General features: G+C 42.8%; 1 protein-coding gene across 2 annotated transcripts; it reads left to right on the forward strand.

The window, feature by feature from the left end:
- Nucleotides 1-3,130: 3,130 nt before the first annotated feature.
- On the forward strand, nt 3,131-20,608 carry LOC145434436 (uncharacterized). 2 transcript variants are annotated; one of them, XM_080311785.1, is made up of 3 exons: nt 3,131-11,571; nt 11,653-11,689; nt 19,049-20,608. In XM_080311785.1, the coding sequence occupies exons 1-3, from the start codon at nt 9,298-9,300 to the stop codon at nt 19,108-19,110; spliced, it is 2,373 nt and encodes a 790-aa protein (XP_080167911.1). In that variant the 5' UTR covers nt 3,131-9,297; the 3' UTR covers nt 19,111-20,608. The 2 variants fall into 2 exon arrangements, with proteins under 2 accessions (XP_080167911.1, XP_080167910.1); XM_080311784.1 differs by having other exon boundaries at nt 3,134-11,571; nt 19,046-20,608.
- The last annotated feature ends 739 nt before the right edge of the window (nt 20,609-21,347 follow it).

Genomic DNA, 21,347 nt, shown 5'->3' on the forward strand with positions numbered 1-21,347 from the left:
TACTGTGGTGTGTCGATGTTACAGGGTTAGGTCATGAGAGGGTAGGTGCCCGGTTAGGTCACGATAATAACTTCTATGGCCCTTTCATTCTTTCGATAACTGAAAAGCTATAGAGAACGTTAGATTTGCTTGGGGGTCAGCTGTAGAGAAATGTGGGAGATCTTGATATTTATCGCGAGAAAAAAGTTTGAACATACCGGTTTATAATACACATCCGATGACGTGACGGTGATGAAATCCTGTAAGGCGCTTATGTAACACGCTTGCTAGACTGAAGGGACCGCATTTGGTTCAAAATAATCAATTTTAAATTTGGTCGGATCAAATTTTAGAAAAAAATGACTCTTTCATAACGCTGCATACTTTTGTCGTAGTTGGATTTAGAGTTTATCATGATTTTTGCAGGTCCACTGGTTCGCCTAGTAATTTTTTATTTATTTTACTGGTCCAGTGGTCAGGATGCTATGAAAGGTTGAGAATCACCGCTCTCTATTTGTGCTAGTGGGGATGACCGTCACATTGTCAGAATATGCTATTTTGACCAACAGAATTTCACCCTCTGATAACGCAGAGTTTTCCACCCTTGCCCATGTGCTGGATCCTGTAATTCAGTGCTGTCACAGCTATCATCTTACCAGTGCTTAGGCCAATATAGGTGTCGTGACAGGTCGAATGGAAGAACGCTTATTGAAGCATTTTGAAATGCTGACATTGATTTCAGTTTTAAGATATTGTTGTTGTTATACCAAATAAGCTATTATTCTGTGCCAGACATCAATATTCCTCACTAGCTGAAACGTCTTCGGCGATGCCAACTGCATTCCATCGATGTAATATCAGCAATATGAATGGGCAATTGGGCATATTCTTTTGAAGTGAAAGAGCTCAGACATTGCCATGACCAAGACGCTAAGAAAGCGACTTAGGGCTTCCCCACCAGATCAAGCAAAGTTGCGACGTGATACTCTTACAGCTGGTAGTGTCTCACTAGCACCAATATAGATCCCTCAGTCGCCAAAAGGCTCTGTCAGTGTCAGGTATTGTGCTCAGCTTGCAGATGAAATTGATGATTATGATTCTTTGTGTTGTACGTGTATTTTTTTAACAAAATATTATATATATTTATGGTAACTGCCTATCGCCCACGTTAGAGAGCACAGCGTTGTACTGACATAAAGTTTTAACAACTTGATTGCTAAACGGTGTGGCCTCTTTTGTCTCGTTATTGCATTTTTACAGGCCTCGGCCTCCATGAACTTTGAAAAAAAAGTGGCCCGCGAGCCATTTTTAGGTGGTGACCACTGTTGTAGAAGCAGAAGTTCTGGACGAGAACTTTTTAATCAGTGTCGATGTAGAATACTTGTTGACATGGGTCTTGCATCAATAGAATATTTGCATGCCTCTTTGATGTAAAATGTTGACTTATCATAATAGCGCTGGCATTCTTTGACTTCCGTACATAAGCAATAAGCATTTATAGTTTGTTATTCACCACTAATCCCTACTTGCAAGCTTACCAATGACACTGTTGCAATATCCAGCAAAAAATTTACCTAGGGTGACTATTGTGCAATATTATTAGCAGAAAGGAGTGTTGGAAAATGTTATTTATAGAATGTGGGCTAGTGTAGGCAAACACAGCAAATCATGGGAACTGCTTATTTCAAAAGTGTTTGTATTTAAGACTGACTAGACTAGTGCCTAAAATTTATGTTGATGTCATCATCAGTTCTCCACTTGTAAATTCATGACCACCATTCCAAGCGATGTAAAATAGGCCTATGTCTTGGTCATGGTCATAATATAGTCATCCAATACACACTACTTTGTAATCAATTGCAACTCATGTGCAGATCTACTTTTTGGTTAGCCTTCTAGTACCTAGTACAAGCAGTTTGACACCAAATTACACACTTGAAATGGTTTATTATTAGCATTACTTACTGTTACGGTATCATAAAATTTGATTTTGGCATGAAATTTAAAATGTATATATGGAAATGGATTATTGAAACTTTCGATGGATTTTATTCATCGTGTGAACTTTGACCTACGAAAATGTATTTATGGTTAGAATATGAAGCTCTGGTACTTTACAGCCCTGGGCGGGACATGAAAGCATCTGGAGGGGGTGCGAAGCTGCCGTAAACTGAAACACCAGATTATGGTGATACTCTGTGTTTTGTCCGATTTCCATATTTGCGAATCCTCATCAGCAGTCATGATAACCTTCCATTCCATCTAACTATCTTTTGGGATTGCTATCATTCTGGTTGGATTTTGTGATATGACGATAAGGGGGGCGCAAAGTTTTTCACCAGCATAAAGGGGGCGTGTCTAAAAAACTTTGGAACTACTGCTCTACCTACAGCATTTGGATTACAAAATCTTCAATTTCAGTCGACACACTCTAGTTTCATCTGTAGGCTTGCTGGTGTCAGTATCAGAAAACACACAGCTGTCTCGTTCACTGTTCCAATGTCAAAATCGGTGTACTATCTTTTCATGGTATTAAAATCACACAGGGAAAGTCAGAAGTTGTGTCTAGAAAACATTTAATGTGCCAGGGCTCCTTCGTTACTTCCTACTACTAACACAGTGATACATATCAGTCCCAACACAGCAGTGGCAGCTGCTGACTGGTATTTCCATCTACAGGAAATCACCTGATTTAGCATTACCTCATAAAATTCTATTTTTCTGTCTCTTGAAAAATCCCAAGGCGTGGGCTCTCTCTTGGGAGTTCCACCAGAATTTACCATGCCATGTTTCTCTTGACAATTTTTATTTACTTTTCTGTAAGTATAAACTATAATGAAGTGGCACTGTTTAGAGATGAAATTGACTAGTTTACTCATCATGCTGTGTAATCATTAATACCTCTCTTGTTATGATAGAGGTCTTATAGATCACTAATATGTTCTTAAACCATGTTTTTCACTGCAAAAGAATGGATTTTGATTCAAATATTCCATATTTGAAGAGCTTCTTGAGGTACAGTTTATTTAATATACTATTGAATAGTATATTCATATTGAAATGAACCTGTATATTTTATGCTGACACTCGTTAGGGGTAATCCTCAGAAACTAGTAGAGAATTGGAAAAAACATTGTTTATCATTGTGTAACTTTTTATTATGTGACTTTCCAATCCTTCACTAGTTGCTGACGATTGCCCCTGACGAGTGTCAGTCGAAAATATTCGGGTTCATTTCAATATCACTATGCTATTCAATATTGTGGAATGAACATATGGTTAAGGTTTGGACATAAGCAATCAACTGTGCAATCTTTGGTTGCCTGAGGCAGCAGTGTCCATCTATTTTTATGATCCCATAGTGCAGCGGTTTGGTTGAAAAATGGGAGGTTTAGGTGGCTTTAACTTGTGTCTAGCTGGGCCACTTCCATTTTTGTCTACTTACAGCTACTAACTTGCAAAATGGCTCATATCTATCCAGTCTGCAACACGGTATTTGACATAAGATATGCAGCAGCAGTTGTAGGCTACTAATGCGTATTTTTATAATCATTCCTTTTTTGCCTCTCGCTATGTTTTACTTGTAAGCTAATGTATTTTCCATTTCTTTCACCATTTTAAAGTAACATTTTCGTGACTTGAAAGACGTTCACGTTGGAATTCACGTATTGATCGAAAAGAGCGCAATTCACCAACAGCATTCTTCATCATAACTAATGACTAGGTATACTTTTGGAGTGGTAGTTCTTCCTACTACTTCCATTCCACGTTATCAACGTCGCTGACCCCACACGAGTTGTTAGCTTCCCAAGGCTAACCTTTGCGCAGTTTTGAACAAACGTATCGTAATTTGACTACAATGTGTCTAATAATATTTTTCGCTTTGCATGCAATATTCCATCGCTGGCGTCGTATTAATTATAGCGCAAGGGGATGTTCAAGGCCTGGATAAACGGTACTTTGTTCGATCATTATTGCAATTAAATTTGTAAATTATAGGGTACCCTGTAGCTTTACTTCGGTTTATCACTGGTTTTTGCTCGCTGGTTATGATATGGTAATCGACATCACCTTTTTAGCAAATGCGGTCATATATCCCGACATTTGTTTTGCGTTTCATAAATTTGCAAGCAATGCGGCTTGATGACGTTATTTACAATACGTGGAATGTCACCGAAACATTTCATATCTGCCACGCTGTGTCACTTGACCGATTGCTGACACTGCTGAAAATTTATTTGCGAGCCTGATGGATTCCCGTTTTCCGTTCCTAGAAGTAGAATATCCTTCAGATTCAATCCGTATCTTGCCTAGTTCATAACAGGGCCAAAATCAATGTAAGCGGTATTGATACGGCTAATAACGAACGCGCAGTTGCCGGTAAATGGGTCGAGGACCTCGATATATTTGATCACTCTGGTGATACAGGATGTAAGCTGTGCTTCACCATAATCTGAGCCGATATGGCTTTTTTGGCGCCGTGGTGACGAGTTTTTCATGAAGCTCTGCGGTTATTTATGTTAGAATGTGCGGAAATAACGCCTTTATATACTAGGAAAGTACAGTGCCGGTAAAGAAAATGATAGGGCTACTAATGCTTGCCGATAGCGCAGATGACGCTCTGTGACTTTACGCGCCGAAACCAGTATTTCTTGCAGCCTTCTGAGGAATAACAATTGAATACTTATTGAGCTGTTGCATTGTATACTTGACAAAATTACCGTCAAGGAATATCACTCGCTTATGTGAAAGTTTTTGCTCAAGCGACCATGTAAGTTTGATGACCTGATTTCATTGAAGCGCTAGAAGTAGATGTTCGCTAACACGGGTGTTGACCTTTTTTAGTCAGCTACAACTAATGAGTCATTTGTCGATTTTTTGAATTAAATTAAAACACAGCAAGCTTGACTTTTGAAGCGTCTTTCGTTTTATACCTACGCCGTCTTCACTTAGTTTTGCCTTCATGGGTAAATAGGTTGTGCGTTTCAGATATCATGGATATTGTCCTTGTCTTCCGATATTTGAATATCGTGATTGTACTGCGTATTGGATTTGAAAAGGCTGCGCGAGAAATTTATGGTCGCTGCAGTCTTATCAAAATAGTCATAGCATTGGTATTGCAGTGCCTGATACTAGCTGTGGTTATGCTGCTTGTCTAGCGTGTACTATATCTGTCGACTGGCGTTGCCTAGTAAGATGGGTGGTTTTTCTATTTGGACTCCGATAGCAAGGATTTGGATTTCAGATTCTAGCGAAATGGGATTGAAAGGGTTCAAGTACAGACGGAAAGATTATTTCAACACAAAATATTTCGCACCAATCCATAGCAGGATTTAGATTTTAAAACATTGAATTCGCTCGCCTCTGTTAATAATAGCGCCAAGCTATCTATATGTTCGTGACTTTCTTCCATATATCCTGATTTGTGATGTCGACTGTTGTGGGTTATTTTTAGAACCCGCAGCTGATACCTCAGTATTAGGTCCGGTGCACTCGATAGCTGGTAGATAATTACAAAGTTGAAAGTTTAGGCGCACGCCCATAGGCTTCATTTTCCCCAAGCTGCCTTATGTGCAATTGTGCACTGGTGCACTGATTGTATTGCGCTGCAACCTTCGGTGTTTGTTCTCGGACCATTTTTGCTTACTGCCCGCCATCTCAAAGGTAGTACGTCATCATTTTTCTGGATTTGAACTCGTTTCGCAGCGTGGCCAATGCGTAGCGCTTAATCAGTCCCGTTCCTCGATAGGCTTTGGCCAAATGTTTGTCGCCCTGTGGCACGGTGCGTTGTTATTTAGAAAATCGCAATGCCCATGCGATGGAAACTGCGTACCGATTTTATGCAGTAAAAATGCAAGTCAGCGAAGGAGTTGTGGAGCCGCGTCAGGCGAAATTACGGTAGTAAATACGCGCCTGCTAGATTTTGCTTTTCGCAACTGCCGCCTACAGATGAAGTATCTAATTCACTGGTGGCTACCGACCGGAATAACTTCGACTTAGCGATTTAGGGTGACATCACAGTTTTCTCTGTCTTACGTGTATGCCTTGATTGCGCGTTCATTTTCTCCAGTTTGAATTCGCTACAATGATCCATTTTTTCATTTTGTCTTGCGCAAATTAAAATAAGGGAGATTTCGCGATGGAACCGCTGTGAATAGATTAGATATGGCCTCGCAACGACGACTGTGCACATTATTTTTAATCTTCTTTTACTGAAACCGGCTTTGAGTTCCGTACTCCGTATTACTCTGGATTGACATATTGCGAATGTGGATCCAGTTCAACTAAATTGCGTATTTTCGTGTTCCCATTTTCGGCGAATAGTGATAGTCGCCATTCTGTTTTCCAGCTCGTTAGCAATGCTGATACTGTTTTTAGAAATGGAAACTCCTCATGCTTCAGCCCCGTAATACGCTGCCAAATTAGTAAAAGCAGCGTTTTTGAAAAGGAGGTTCGTGAGTTCCGTGATCCTAATTTCACGTAACTTCAAATTTTTTTTCACCGTGAAAAGTTTTGGTCATGGATTCGCATGCATGCTATTTTAGTCGCCACTGTCGCTTATAGGTTTGGTTTAGTCTGTGCATTTTTTCGGTCGCTCTGGAATTCCTATCAGATTACTAAATCCTGATCCTGCACATCTCGTCGGTGTGTTTCGTAAGAACATGGGACCAACCGACCTTGTAATGAATGATAACTTGTTATGACTGACTAGACCTGAATTTCTATACCGTTCGTAAAACCTAATGAGAAATACATTCATATCGAGTTCCGTGGGTTCACGAACACATGGTGTTTGAGAAATAACTTTCGCTATATTTGTGCAGTAACTCCATTATAAATAACTGTTGTATTCCTGTCAGCACTTTTTTTTAATCTAATAATCCAAAATATTATGACATAACGCTTATATAACGACACGGAAAGACGGGAGTTGTACCGGGAACCAAGTTTGGTCGGGAATGTATGCAACATATTTTTGCGTACGCGCCGGCTATGTTAAGCATCTAATTACATATTTTTCGCGTGACGTAGCATCTATATGAAACGTGCGGTATCAGGCGTGTTTCTATTTTTGGACAGTCTTCTATAGGATGTATTTCAAGCGTGTCGTTACTCGTTACTAGTACATTGGTTCTTATCATAGTATCGACGCTATGTAGGTTACCTTTGTTGTATCAGAATCTTTTTATGTGCATGGATATAATTTGAGGGGCGGGTAATTTTGGTACGACGCGGTTCAGAACAATGTGATTTAAACGGTCCGATGGTGTGATTAAGAATTCTCGTGTGCTGCAAAGCGAAAAAAGGGCACGTACACCGCTAAAAGTTCGAGTCTTTCATTAGTCCCTGTGATTGGTTGTGATTTTTTCTGATATCTACCACGTATGGTTTGTTGTGTTTAGCGATACTTTCCTGTTTAGAAATCACCGTGACTAGCGCGCGTAAAAATCACTCTGTGACTAAGGTCCTGTGACGCTTTCCGCAGGGAGGCGGCCACCAATTTCGCTCTGGTAATGTATGATTCTTGGCGTGTTTTTTTGAGCCCAGTGTAAATACGGCTGTGTTTTTTACGGGCCTCCTCGAGCCTTTAACCCGTATTTATATTGCGCGTTTTTTGCTTTGTTTCTTTACGAGCACACAGCTCTTAGTGGGAGTTAATGGGTTATATCGAGGTTGTGTTTAGACTGCGCCGTTTTTGCTGTGTGTTATATATCGCAAACTATCATAACTCTCATATTACGGCGCTGCGTCGCGTTTGAGTCAGCAGGGCGATCGTCTTTGATGAGACTGCGTCTTGTCGAAGGTCGATTCGGGTATTAGTGGAAGGTCTGTGTCTCTTGCCGGTTACTTTGCGATCCCAAGGGATAGATAGAAGCGAATTTCCCTTGAAAAAAAAAGCAGTAGAACGCTCTGTTGCCAGACTTGCTGCCGTGTGGTTATTTTTAAGCCTCGATTAGAGTGCGTGCGACGTAAGCGCGTTCAGTACAGTATCTAAACGCTTTGGAAGCTTGCAATCGACATTGTCTGCTCCACATATGTTTCTGTATCACTTCCGCGTAAGATGAGCGAGATGGCAGCGTAGCTAATTGCAGTTCGCCCGCAGAATATTTGCACCTCAGGTCGAATACTGTGATGATGTTGTGTGCTAGTGTGCAGTGCTTATAGCTCTTGACCATTCGGAGCTTTTACGCTATGTGTCTGGAATGAGTATGTGTAGCACACCAACGATGCTATTGTGTATGCTTGCATGTAGCAGTACCATCGCTTCGAGTTTAATGGGTGTTTTAGCGTGACTCACGAAGTCTGTTAAAAAGCATGGCTATTGGAATGGAAGCTATCAATTAATACCGCTTTGCCAGGTGAGATGATGTTAAGCACCGAATCCGATTCATTGATTCGTATTATCCATCCCTGTTGCATTGCCAAGTTGTAATAAGTTAGGTCGCTTTATCATAATTCAATTGATACGTACGATCCCCGATTCAATTGATACGTACGTCATTTTTGCACATCACTTGCGCATGACGGTCGCGGCCTAGTTTGCAAATAGTCGTATTTGCATCCGGCTAATCTAAGGACCTTGATATAGTCGCAGTGTCCTTATCGCCTACGTTCACGTCTAGTTCCAAAGGGGATTCTTGTTCATGACAAAGAATAGGCATAATTGCATCTAGCGTCGTAAGATCACTGTGTCATGCAAATGAATAGTAAGGTAGCTTGTCACATGAGTGCCGAGTCTATTTACATTTTTTCAGGATCATGACTGACTTTTATGTAACTTCTGCCGGAAACGCGTGGCTTATTATGCGGTTTTGTACATAGTGGCTCGTAGCCTTGTACCGTTGTATCTTAGAATGACTAACGCTAACAAGGGTCGTTGGACAATTATGAATTTCAGCTATATTGTTTTTCAATGTTTCGATTTCTCCGTTCTCTTGGTCGTGTTTTGCGTGCAATAACTCCCGCGTCATCACATTATCAGACTCCCGTACGCGGTATCGATTTTCGTAATTTCCAAGGTCAGCAGTTTGAAACTCTGCGCGATGCAGATGGATAACCGCTCTAAAATTTATGAGATCAACTCACAGCTCACCAGCTGACTGTGAAGTGCCGGAGAGGGAAAAGTTGTAAATAGTGCCAGCACGGCTAACGCTATGCGACATAACCTTTTCCAGGGCGGGTTATGTTTTAACGACATCTTTCTGCTATTTTAGAATCCGCTATTGTAATGTACTATCGTGGTGGGTGTTTCTAATATAGTCTACGCTAACACACGGGACTGCTACAAGGATATGCGATACACGTGACTGCGCCGCTATGAGTAGGAACGATTATTTTTACCCGCGGATATCGGAGCAATTAGAGCGGTGCTTGTTCAAGTCTCCGCTGTCGCGAAACAAAGCAAGCCAGGAATTTTTAGCATCGCTCAAAAATTTGGCGGCTAGGCCTACCGAGTTGGCGGACAGCGCGAAGCCAAATTCGAGCGCATCAACCCAGTCTCCTCCTTCTTACGCGTTCGGCGGTAATGACTTCGCAACCTCGTCCCGTTCTGGCGGATTACTCAATCCTGCGAACTCCACAAACCATGTCTGCAGGGTGTGCGCCAAGGTTTTCAGGGCCAGCAGCCTGTTAGACATTCACATGCGCGTGCACGTCGGCGCTAAACCGTTCGGGTGCCCGATATGCGGGCACAGAGCCACGCAGAAAGGCAACTTGAAGTTACACATGAAAAAGCACCACGGCGCAGACTTACCGCCGCACATAGACCTTGTGCCGGACAGCGGCATTTGGGGTCATCATCAGGAAAACGTAGCGACTCCGTCTGGGCTCGTGGCGGACGCTGACGGGAAGCATAAACAAGTGGCGCAGGCCGTTAGCTCTCTGCTCAACGAGGAAGTAGTTGAACTCATTAAGAAATATCAGAACGATGTAGGCCAGGCCGCGACCGGTACCATTACAGAGAGCCTCGAGGACTTTATCCGCATTGCGCATGATAGAAAAAAGGAAGAAGCCGGAACGATTAGGCGGTCGAACGGCGACAAGAAACAGAGTCCGGCTGTTGCATTTTCCGTGAGATTTCACCCGTATTCCGCGGATAACCGTAAAGGTGCGCGAGGCGAACTTGAACGCGCCAATGTCAAGCCATTCCCCGATTCTTTTTGCGTGATATGCGGAAAGCACTGTGCCGCCGGAGACGGCGCGCTTACGAGATTCGCGAAATCGCCCGAGATCGCTTTGTGCGACGCGTGTCTGTCGAAACGCAAAGTCAAATCGCTGAAAGCCAACTCTTTTCGAGCTACCTCTGTTAAAAACGACGGTTCGTATCAGCGCCAGTCTCACCGCCAACCTGACGACTCTTCAAATCGCTGTATCCAGGCAAAAGCCAGCTCTTGCCTTTCCGAAAAGGAAAATTTCCTTTCCCTACTTAACTTAACCGCGGCCAGACCTGCGAATCGAGATAACGGCTGCATAACCGAGCGTCGCGACATTAAAACCGAAACGGCAGAAACCGAGCTACTTTCAAACAGCGGAGATAAAGTCACAGAACAGGAGTCGCGAGTCGCGTGTAAACGGGAAGGTATTAGATCCGAAGTATCTGCTGCTCTACAGAGAAAAGCCAGCGGCAACGTACTTGACGCCTTGCGTAAGACTGTCATGAGCACTATCGATCACAAAAACGCCATGGAACCCCCATCCGACACGTTTACCTACCGCAACCCGGCTATGCAAAACCTCACAAAAATCGGGCAAATCTTACCCGACAAGCCGCCCGCCGATACTCGCAAGCCAAAACAAGCGAAACCAGCGGGCCAAGGCGACCTTCAATGCCCCTACTGCCCGAAAGTGTTCAAATACAGAAGCGTGCTGGAAATCCACCTGCGTTCGCACACCGGCGAACGGCCCTACAAATGCCCGCACTGTGACTACGCCGGCACGCAACACAACTGCCTAAAACTACACCTGCAACGGCACCACCCCGCTAAAGACCTCGTCAGTCGCGCCGAACTAGTCGCCGCGGAACCGCACGATTACGGTAACCGCGGCAACGGTCCGTATCCCGTGAATTGCCCGGTATGCGGACGCATGTCGCCCTCTCTAGGCTACCTCAAGATTCACATGCGATGCCACAAGAACAGCCTGGACCACGTTTGCCACATCTGCGGCCGCGGGTTCAAAGAGTACTGGTACTTGAGCACGCATTTGAGGACGCACGAACGCGACGGCCACCACTTTGGCCCGTATTTCAAGCCTAGTGCATTTCGGGCTTTCGAGGGCTATGATACGCCGAGCTTGCCCGATTCCAAGCCGTCTTACAACTATCCGGCGGACTATTTTCGAAATTACATCGCAGCCAACGCGCATAATTACAGCGATTCGTCGATTCACGTTAAGAAGGAATATCCATCGCTGTCGCAAACGTCAAGTGCCGGTAATCCGTCTTCGCATAGCTTTGTCGAAGATGTGACGAAGACTGCAAGTTTAGTGGCTTCCGGCTCGCGCCGGCGCAAACCGGTTCACCCGTCTCGCGTGGTGTCGTCGGCACATGTGGCGAACGAATCATCTCCCGGAATAGCTCCGAAAACCGTACAGGTACGATACGGTCCCACTATCTGCATGCATTTAGGTATTGAGTTACCTCGGATTTTTTACCTTGCGTTTTTTTGTTTGCAGGCCAATGCGTCGGATTCATTCGTAGCAATTGCGTCAGGTACGTGTTCGAATGCATGTAGTACCGTAGGTCGTCAGCAACGATGTGCTTCTAATTTTTTGAAGTACTCCAATAGTATTTTGCCTACTTGTGCTTCGTAAGTGGTTGTGATTAGACTAGTTTTACGTCTACCTGAATAATATTAGGCTAACTGCCTGCCTTTTACATTCCAGCAAGTAAAACGTGCTTTGGGGATGAGTTAGCGTGATAAGCGTCATGTGTAATAGACATCGCAGTAACTGCTCAATGTATTTTCGAATATTTTACCTGCTTGTAGCGTCATTTCTCATTTTGCGTTAGTCGCACAGATGCGTCTTGCGGTTTGGAAAGTAGCCATCACCGATCAACTGCCAAAATTATGCGAACAACTCGCCCAAACATACTTTTCTAAACTTGTTACTTGTGTACTTTGTAGACCTTTCATTTATTACTTTCACTTGAAGTTTTTGAATCAAGCCCAAATCCAAGCTTTGAATCAAAATCCGGTTTCACCTCGAGCGTCGATCGGTCAAAACTTTTGAACCGGAATTTTTCAAATCTAAATCTGCACACGTGCTTACAGGCGCGTATCCAGAGCGCGAAAAAGGGGGGGGGGTTTGAGTGAAATCACCTATTATGACGTCATAATTACGATCACTCGTCTACACGCCAAGGCGAATATTTACGATATATTATAGTTCAATAATTAAAAGAGATTTGCGGTGAGTGGGAGATGTACGAATTCGATACAGACAATGCCTGAAATTTCGTGTTTTTACGTTATGATTGAACGAAATTCGTAAATGCTCACATTTAGTCATGAGCCGACTAACGCCGCCGGTCTCCAAGCGCCTAGTTCCGACCAGAGATGCACGATTTTGTTAGGTTTTGACTATATTATGCGCACAGCCGGTAGTATCGCAGCGGACGAACAAGCGCGGAATAGTGCGGTAGCATACACGAGGGCGATCGCGATCGCCACAGAGAGGTGTGGAGTGTACAGCTGCACACGAATGTGTGCATTTCGATGGCTTTACTAGCCGCACGGTTGAGCGTGTAGTACGCGCGAAGATAATTAGCCCTTAATTGCAGGCACGCAAGTCGCTCTATTAATACAGAGTACACACTGGGATAATAACTTGAGCGACAGAGGACCTTGTCAGCCGATATCATTACGTTAACTTTACTAATAGGCCTACTCAATTCTCCCGTTCAGCGGCAACATAGGCCTGTATTTGGACGACAGCAAGCCACCTAACAATCGAGAACGTGGATTGCTAGGCTTGTATTTTGAAATGTGAATGTCAATCGTAGGGTAATTCTCGCCGATAATCGCGAAGACAATGTGGATTTGAGAACAGCATTATCGTACCGGTGCCGCCGTGTCTGCGTCTCGCTGATCAATCAACACGCCGTGCAATTCTTAATTAGGATTTCAAGGCGAGCAGGTGTAGCGAATTCGCGGGCGATGTTCATTGCCGACAACTTTGTCTTTGCAATTACGTATCGGCGGTATCGCGTCGGCCAATTAGATTAGATTTTCCTAAAATGCGTCTCTCGTTTTAGCAAGGCGAGAGAGAAATCGAGGGAAGAAAGTTGTGAACGTCAGCATCTGCCACAGCTGAAATGTAGCTGAACAAGGGCAGAATTCGTACGCAATTAGCGAAATATAACGACCTATTTTATCCTTTCGACTAATTCGGCGAATAATTCCAATATTTTGTAGGGGTTTTAGTCCCCTTAAATAACATTAAGACGCCATATTCGCCTTCTCATACGTAAAAATGAATATGTTGAACTAATAAATTAGCAAATATTAGAGGCTATATTTAACATGAATTTTTAGGATTTGGAAAAGGGGGGGGTTCCGACCCCCTAAACCCCCCCCCCTGGATACGCCACTGCGTGCTTACTATCATTCCGTTATATTAATCAGTTACTTGATTGGACGATTAGCGCGTGGGTTCAGTTATGCCTATTTCCTTGGCTGGTCGTTGGAGAAATATTGTACTTTTTACGCAGGATCTATTCGATTTATACTACCATTCTTCTTTTAGGAGTATATGCGTCAGTCGTTTCGAAATTTGAAGCTGTGGTGAACGTGAATTTGGAATCAATTCAACTGGAGTCGAAAATTCTCTCCCGATTTAGATTAGATATTCCAGTGAAGCAGGATTATAATGCGGACATGAGAAATTGAATGCGTTCTCGGTGTCGTGAATGATACGAAACGAGTTCCTTTTGATTTGAAGTAAAAGTTGGAGCGGTCTGAAAATATGATTCCGGCCATTTCTGTTCTGTCTAACCATGTAAAAGAAAATATCACCTTGGTACTTCTATTCCCGAGTGAGTGCCAGCCTACCATACCAGCCATCCGCAAATCCGGGCCGAAAAAGCACTTCGTCAGCCCACCTCCAAAAACGTTGATCTTGGGGCCCCCACAGGGCGATAAGCCAAACTTCCGGGGGCTTCGCCCCAGGACCCTACACTTGGGTGGATGTTTTCACCTGTACTTGTGATCACATTCATTCTACTCAGCGTAAGCAGAGAGTTTACGTAGCTTATCGCGACAATGGCGACAATTTTCGATCATTCACGACTGAAGCACTTTTCTCGCGGTCGAATTTTAGGCCCAAATTTCAGAGTCCCATGTGTTAACCTAAACTTCATTATGTGTGGATACGTCGTGGTGCGGCAGTGGCTGACGCCGAAATGCCTATAAATTTCTCGGAGAAGGGCACCTAATAAGCAAGACATTTAGGGACACTAAATCGTGCAAAGCCCAAAAAGAAATTGAAAAATGTTGGAAAAAGTTTCAAATAAAACGCTATGATTTATATTCATTTGCGCAATAATTTTGGGCCTTTTTCAAGCTCGGCCCCTCTCCAATTGGGCGGTTTGGGGTGCCCCAGTTACGGTCCTGCACAAAATAAATGAATCGAAAACCAATGATCAAACTGCGCTGCTTAGCGATGAGTCGGCTCGTATCTGTTCAGTATTTGTCGCTCGCATGTCGTCAAATGAAACGTCTTGTACTTTAAGTCAAATCGAACATGTTTCTAGCCCTCATGTTACTTCCGGAAGTTTTGAATCAGTTTAAAATTAGATGTTTTATTTATTTTGTCAAAGGACAAGCCTTCAACATTGCATCTTGAAATTGAAGTATAAAATTGTAATATTCCTCGCGGACCGGCAGGAATGTCGTCGCGGACCGGCGGTTGAGAACCACTGCTATAGACAACCTAACACTTTCATGGGGTGAACAGAAAATTTTCAAATTTTTTGTTATTTATTTTTATATAATAAATAGGAACTTCCTTCTCCTGTAGCAATGTGGCTACTGGTTGGAATTGAACCGAATTCGGTTTGTGGGCCTAAATTAGGTAACCTAATAATTTATCAAGTCGCCAGTACGATTTGAGAATAAAAGTCATTTTTGAAGACCCTTAATGCTCATGCTAATATACCAATAATCTTCCGCCACCATCACATCGAGCCACATAGTCTACAAAGCAGTAGTTCCCAGCCCTTTTATGGTTGTGACCAAATTTTCGATTTGAAAATGTTCCGCGACCCTTCTATAGATTGGGTAAGCAGATTACTAAAAATACATAAAAGGGTCAGCGGGTCAGCACCTTCTCCCATACCTACTCACGGCGCTTTCGAGAAGCGCTGGTTACTAAAAAAGGTCGGCGAACGCTGAAAGGAGGTAAACGAAGCTCAACCACGGCTTTAGAGTTTTCTATTGCAATTAAGAAAGGCGTCGAGGTTGTATACTTGCTAATTTGATATTACCGTTATCTTAAACTATCGACTTATTGGTCGCGCAATGTGTAGTCACAAGTCTCATACATACATCGAGGACTACCTAACATCAAGTATCCGACTGTGCGTCATTTTATGTGACAAAAGTTGCATTCGGAAAATATGATGTCAGCAATTTTCCAGCAGTGGATATATAGAGAAAATTTAAAAGTGATGTCGCCAAAATGTAGGGTAATTCTTCTGGCTTTTAAAATGATCTCCTAATTATGCGGGAAGCAAAAGTATAATCATAGCTGGCGGGTGTTAAAACGTTTTTTAGTTCTTTTGAATTTTTCGTTTCTCTGACGTCAATTTTTGACGAATGCCAACATAATGTCGCCTAATATCATGTGATATTCGCGGGTCATTTTTTCCAGTCATTACGAAATGGTGTTCTTAAGGTTCATATATCACGAATTCCCTAACATACAGCTGTGTACAACCGAATTCACCTCTCGACGGCATGAGTATCTTTGTACAATGAATGACCAACGCATTTGGTACATTACGACATAACACTCTTACGCCTCTTACATGACCAATGACTAGCCAGTCAACGCAGTCATCAAGCTTACCAGCTAGGTTGACCATTGACCATCGTTCGTTGACTTTCTTGCGACTGGTGGGCGTTGGCTATAATCGATGGGCGTGGTCAGTAAACAGGATTGTTGATAATATCTGGTAGCAATTAGTTGTTCGGGTGATGTTCAAAAATGTCTCCTATTTCTTGCAATGTTAGTCATACTGCATCAGCATCTGGTGTTAGAATTGTAAGGATTACGTTTTTGGAAAATCCGTTTAGGTTCGATTAAATTCGAATGCGAATTCCGAATATTCCCCATTTACAGCACACACGAGTCGTGTTCCTAATTGCTCCAGGTCAACCATTAAAACCTACATTTACACGCCGAGGTCAATGTAATCGACGCATTCAGTGTAATTACAAAAGAGAGACTTATCACGTTTCAAATTCGGAATCCCGTTCGCTTTCGGCCGGCATTTTGCAGAAGGCTTGTACGAATCTAGCCGGTTTCCGGAAAACCGGTCGGACATATGTCCGGTTAAAATAATAAAGATATCGTCGCTGGAAAACCAAACTGTCCTATGTCCACTTTTGGTGATTTTGACTTTTTTGGTTTCTATTACTATTTGGACATAGGTCTTTCTTTTTAGCCGGGTTTCATGTTTCTAGGTAGTGTGGATCAATGGTCAAGGGGACATATACACATGGATTTTCAAGGCAAATTGAAAACCAAACTGGGTTATGTCCACATTATGCTTCTGTTGAAATTTAGATGTTACTCATATCGTGATGTTTTTACTGGATTCCTATCAAAATTTGTTGATTACAGCTTTACAGGGATATATTACGGTAATTCCCAGTACTTGTGGTTTAAAAGTGGCAGAATGAATCGAATTAGAATAAATTCAAGGGTGTCAGCGGAAGCCTGGCAATTCGATGAGAAAAACCAGTTGGACAATGACAGATGGTCTTATATGCATTTTGGAGATAATTGGAGGGATGCAAGAATACAAGGAACAGTTATAAAAGCTTTGGGATCTAAATGGGAAGTGACAAGTTGTTTCTAGAAGAAATCGCAGATAGAAAAGGAGGAGTTGCAGTTGAGCCATCTTGTTCTGGTGGTGCTGTAAACAGAGGCAGTGACTCTGACTCTGAGGATCGATTGAATTAAGAAAGATGTGTTTCTGGTAGATGAGCCTTGTTCGTCAAAACAGACAGATGGTCTTGTTGAAGGAGAGGAGGTATATTTGTGTCATCATTCTATTATTCCAAAAGACTGCGAAATTATAACTTCACAATAACTGATATCAATTCAAAGATAACGACATGCTTCCTATGGAATGAAACTGAGGCCAAATTAGGATCCTGTGAGGTTGCTACCGCAGTTTTTCTCCACTTGAGTGACCATTGAATTACACAGGAAAGAAATCTGTTCATTAATTCTGTGACCGGTGCGGGGGGCAAAATAATAACAGAACGGTTGTTTTAATATTATGCCATGCTTCCACTGTTTTTGAATTTGAGGAGATAACTTTAAATTTCATGGTAATTGGACATTCACAAAGTGAATATGACAATGCACACTCTGTCATCGAAAACGCCACCAGAGGAAAGTGCATATTTACCACAGAACAATGGGAAACGGGCAATAGGAATAAAAATGGCATTCAAGAAGAATTTACCTGAAGTCAATGCCTTTAATTACAGTGACGTGATTGACTTCAAGTCACCACTGAGTTTTCCGCAGTATGCCTCAATTTGGCAGAGCAAATCCATCATTGATGCTGAGAAAAATGCCGGTGACAAAATTTACTGGTCAAAAGTGATGCAAATGAAATTTTTGAAGGGTTCCGATTCAACAGTTTTTGTCAAGTATAGTTATAGTGAGCCCTCGTCCAAAAAATTGCAGCTGTCCAGTTCAAGACCAGCAACTAGGTCAAATGCCACAGTTCTACCACTGCTGTATCAGGAGAGACCAAGGATTCCGGCAGACAAATACAAAGACTAGTCTAAACTCTGTGATAAGAATTTGCTTCCTCCACACTTGCATTCCTTTTACAAAACCCTTCCGGTGGCATGCACTAGTGAAGGGACTGACTGAGTTATTCAGTTTCTTTCATTCGTTTCATTTGTTGTGTTCCTGTTTCTTAGTTTGACATCATTATGCCATAAAATGCTGATAAAGTGCATTATTGACGCATTGATTGGTAATTTGAAGAGGAATTATGTCCAAGAAAATGCTACTTAGTTGAGGACTATTTGAGAACCAAAGTGGCCTATGTCCAAAATGGGGGCTGAAAGTGGGGGTTGCTCTTATTTTGAGAAACTAAAAATTATGCGATATCGCAGCTATATGGATATATATCAGTATCCCAGGAGCTCACTGCTGGGGTGTGGATAGTGTGAGCATGATAACTATGGGAAATCTTCTTTTTCGATTATCTCAGCTCGCTGTTTTGTGACATAGCGCAGTTTGGTTTTCCAGCGACGATATATACATTTGCACATTTAGACGGTACGGACTACACTCTCAGCGTAGTTGCAGTGTTTAATCTCACAGTGTGCCACTTTTTGTGTCCGCGACGCCATGTGCAGTGGTATTAAAACCTGCTAGAGTGCGTTTCAAGCCTTCTTGTTTCTACGATAATCCGTGGTACAGAAGTACGCGGAAGAACAACTTCGTATTGTAGATGGATTCAATGTTCGTATTGAAAAAAACCGAATACTTTCGGCTGACACTCGTCAAGGAGTAATCGTCAGCAACTAGTAGAGAATTGGAAAGAAAATTGTTCTCTGCTAGTTGCTGACAATCACCCCTGACTAGTGTTAACCGAAAATATTCCGGCTTGATTCACTATGAATTCCATTGTATATTTAAGTTCTGTACCACCGGGACTGTCGTTGAACTCATTCACTAAGGGATTTTCGACTGACTCTGATCAGTAACGACCGTTGGTATTTGTCAGTACTTGGAGGACTTGCCGTAACTAACCTAACCCGAACACCAGCCATAGTCGTGCTCGGTATTGAAATGACTTTTTTCGTTTCAGAAGACTTGCCGCTGGACTTGCGGTGCGTATCGAGGAAACGGGAACAGTCCGGAATGAGCTCTTAAACTCGTCGGGGATGTTTCTAAGGAACTCTTCCAGCAAACGCTGGTACCTCGAAATGCCTGGGGCGGAATGGCACGTTGCTTCTTGAAACATAACGGTGATTAACAGCCCCGGCAACGTTCGTCAATCACGAGGACGTCTACTGTTAGATTCTCCTCTATCGAGCTTAGAGGAAGATGATTTATCACCGCTACTCTATTTGTTTGTCCAACGGCGTTGCCGGATATCGGTAATTATGCGCACTCCAACGGATTCCAAACAATGACGTCATAATGCCTGCCTGCGTAATTGGGTCGCCCGAGATTTCAGTCTTTCCAACCCGGACGTAGCCAGATTGATGTTTTGTCGGCGATGTAGATGCTGCGCAGCTCATGCTATAACGCGAATGAGTGCGATTTGAAACATAGTGCGATTCTGTGCCATCCCTAGCCTTGCGCCTCGGCGCCACCGCGTATATTTGGTAGAGTTTAGGCAATCTTCATGAAATGATGCCACGCTGATGGCGAATTGCGATATTTAATGTTATGAAATCATTGTTTTTCAAGCTTATGTATGATATGTCTTATTTTAAACTGCGTACATGTCTTTTTATTATTTTTAACCCGTATTGGCCACGCATATCACGTTTTGCGACACTTTCCCTTTCGTTTCCTTAGCGACCTGTGTAACCAGTATCTGTATCGAGCGAATGAGCAATTGTACCTTATATTCCTTCGAATTCATGAATAGGGAATTACGGATTTTTTGCTTTGTCATGTCTCGTCACCACCTCGTACGTGACGTCGTGGACTCCACGTCTGTTGCACGGAAGCTTTTCCTATCGAATAAGTTAGGGCGAGATTTTGCGAATCGATTGAACTGACCCCGTCTATTAATGTGAGCACGCGACATTTTGACATTGATGTGGGCATAGGTGGTCATTAACGAAGTACTTCTACTTTTTCAAGTACTTGAGTAAGTTTAGCCTCATTATCCTACTTACTTACCTGCTTACTTAAAAATGGCAACTTTGCGGATAGGGTTGCATCATGTTATGAATTATTGAATATAATTTCAGACATTTTTAAGATCTTCAATTTCTACTTCAAATTCAAGTCGTTTTGACATGCCTTCAAAATTGCCATTTCTGCTTGCAATCGAGTAAAAATTTACGGTGTTACTCGAGTAGGGACGTCGGCTACTTTGAACACCTCTGGTTTTGTGTTGATATTAAGGAACGTGCTCAAGCGTCGCTGTCGTTAATGATCGTGTCGCATGATCAAATGTCGCAACGAATAAGTATATGTCTCTGCTTCCGGTAGTTTAGCTGCATTCAATATCGAGGCGATCCATTTTCTGTGGGATGTTGGTTGGTGTATCTCTGTTCTTTGTCGTGTTTCCTGATATCTCGTTAGCCGCGGTGCTTGTTTTCACGCGAATCATGTAAACGCACATTTCGATATCACTGCTGCTACCGTCTTGAACCTGGGTATGCGTTCGCGTCGAATGCGATACATTCGATACCAGTGTGCTCTTTGTGGGAATGGGGTTGGACTTACACAGGCTTTGGCGATAGCTTGGGGAAGAAAGTGCAGTGCTTTATATTTCGTGTATCCGAGAAACAATGATCGCGCGGTTTGTAGGAATGGCCGGTTTACGCCTCGACGAACGGGCCCCTGTTTGTAATAAAGCAGGCCAAGTGGGCTAATGTAGCCTCTGGGCCTTGTAGGAAGACTGGTATGCAACAATTCTGTCTGGCGAAACGAGAGTGGATCTAAGAAGAAAGAGCCAGGACCATGAGCAGAATAAAATTTATATTTTCGTAATCAGTAAAGCATCAGCTTTTCATTGATACCCGTTTTGTCGGATTTACCGATCGGCAAGCTGGTCAAAAATTGCCGTAGTTGCCTTTGGTCAAATGGAAAGTATGACGTGACCCAAATGCAGTGAGTCGTTAAGTCTCGCTGTGTCCACACCAGGGCTTTGGAGCAGCCGTAAATATGCATTGCTCCGGCTCCGGAGCTTTCTTCTATTATTCATTAGCTCCAACTCCGGAGCCGCATTATTACCAGTGCTCCGGCTCTGAAAACTATCGAAGGTGTCTACGTCTATATCAGGGGTGGGCAACCCGCGACCTGCGGGCCATATGTGGCCTGCGAGAAGGTTTTGAGTAGCCCGCGAGCTAATTTCCCTTTATATTATCTAAATTCTGTTGTATTAACGAAATTGAATTGCTCAGATTGTGAACTTGCAAGGCCAA

This window comes from Botryllus schlosseri, chromosome 2, assembly GCF_051294905.1.
Source record: "Botryllus schlosseri isolate E-star chromosome 2, Bs_hap1, whole genome shotgun sequence".
NCBI lineage: Eukaryota > Metazoa > Chordata > Ascidiacea > Stolidobranchia > Styelidae > Botryllus > Botryllus schlosseri.

Coding starts and splice junctions, on each gene's coding strand:
- LOC145434436 (XM_080311784.1), top strand. CDS start 9,298: ATGAGTAGGAACGATTATTTTTACCCGCGGATATCGGAGCAATTAGAG. Junction 11,572..11,652: donor TAGCTCCGAAAACCGTACAG/GTACGATACGGT, acceptor TTTTGTTTGCAG/GCCAATGCGTCGGATTCATT. Junction 11,690..19,045: donor ATTCGTAGCAATTGCGTCAG/GTACGTGTTCGA, acceptor TTTTCGTTTCAG/AAGACTTGCCGCTGGACTTG.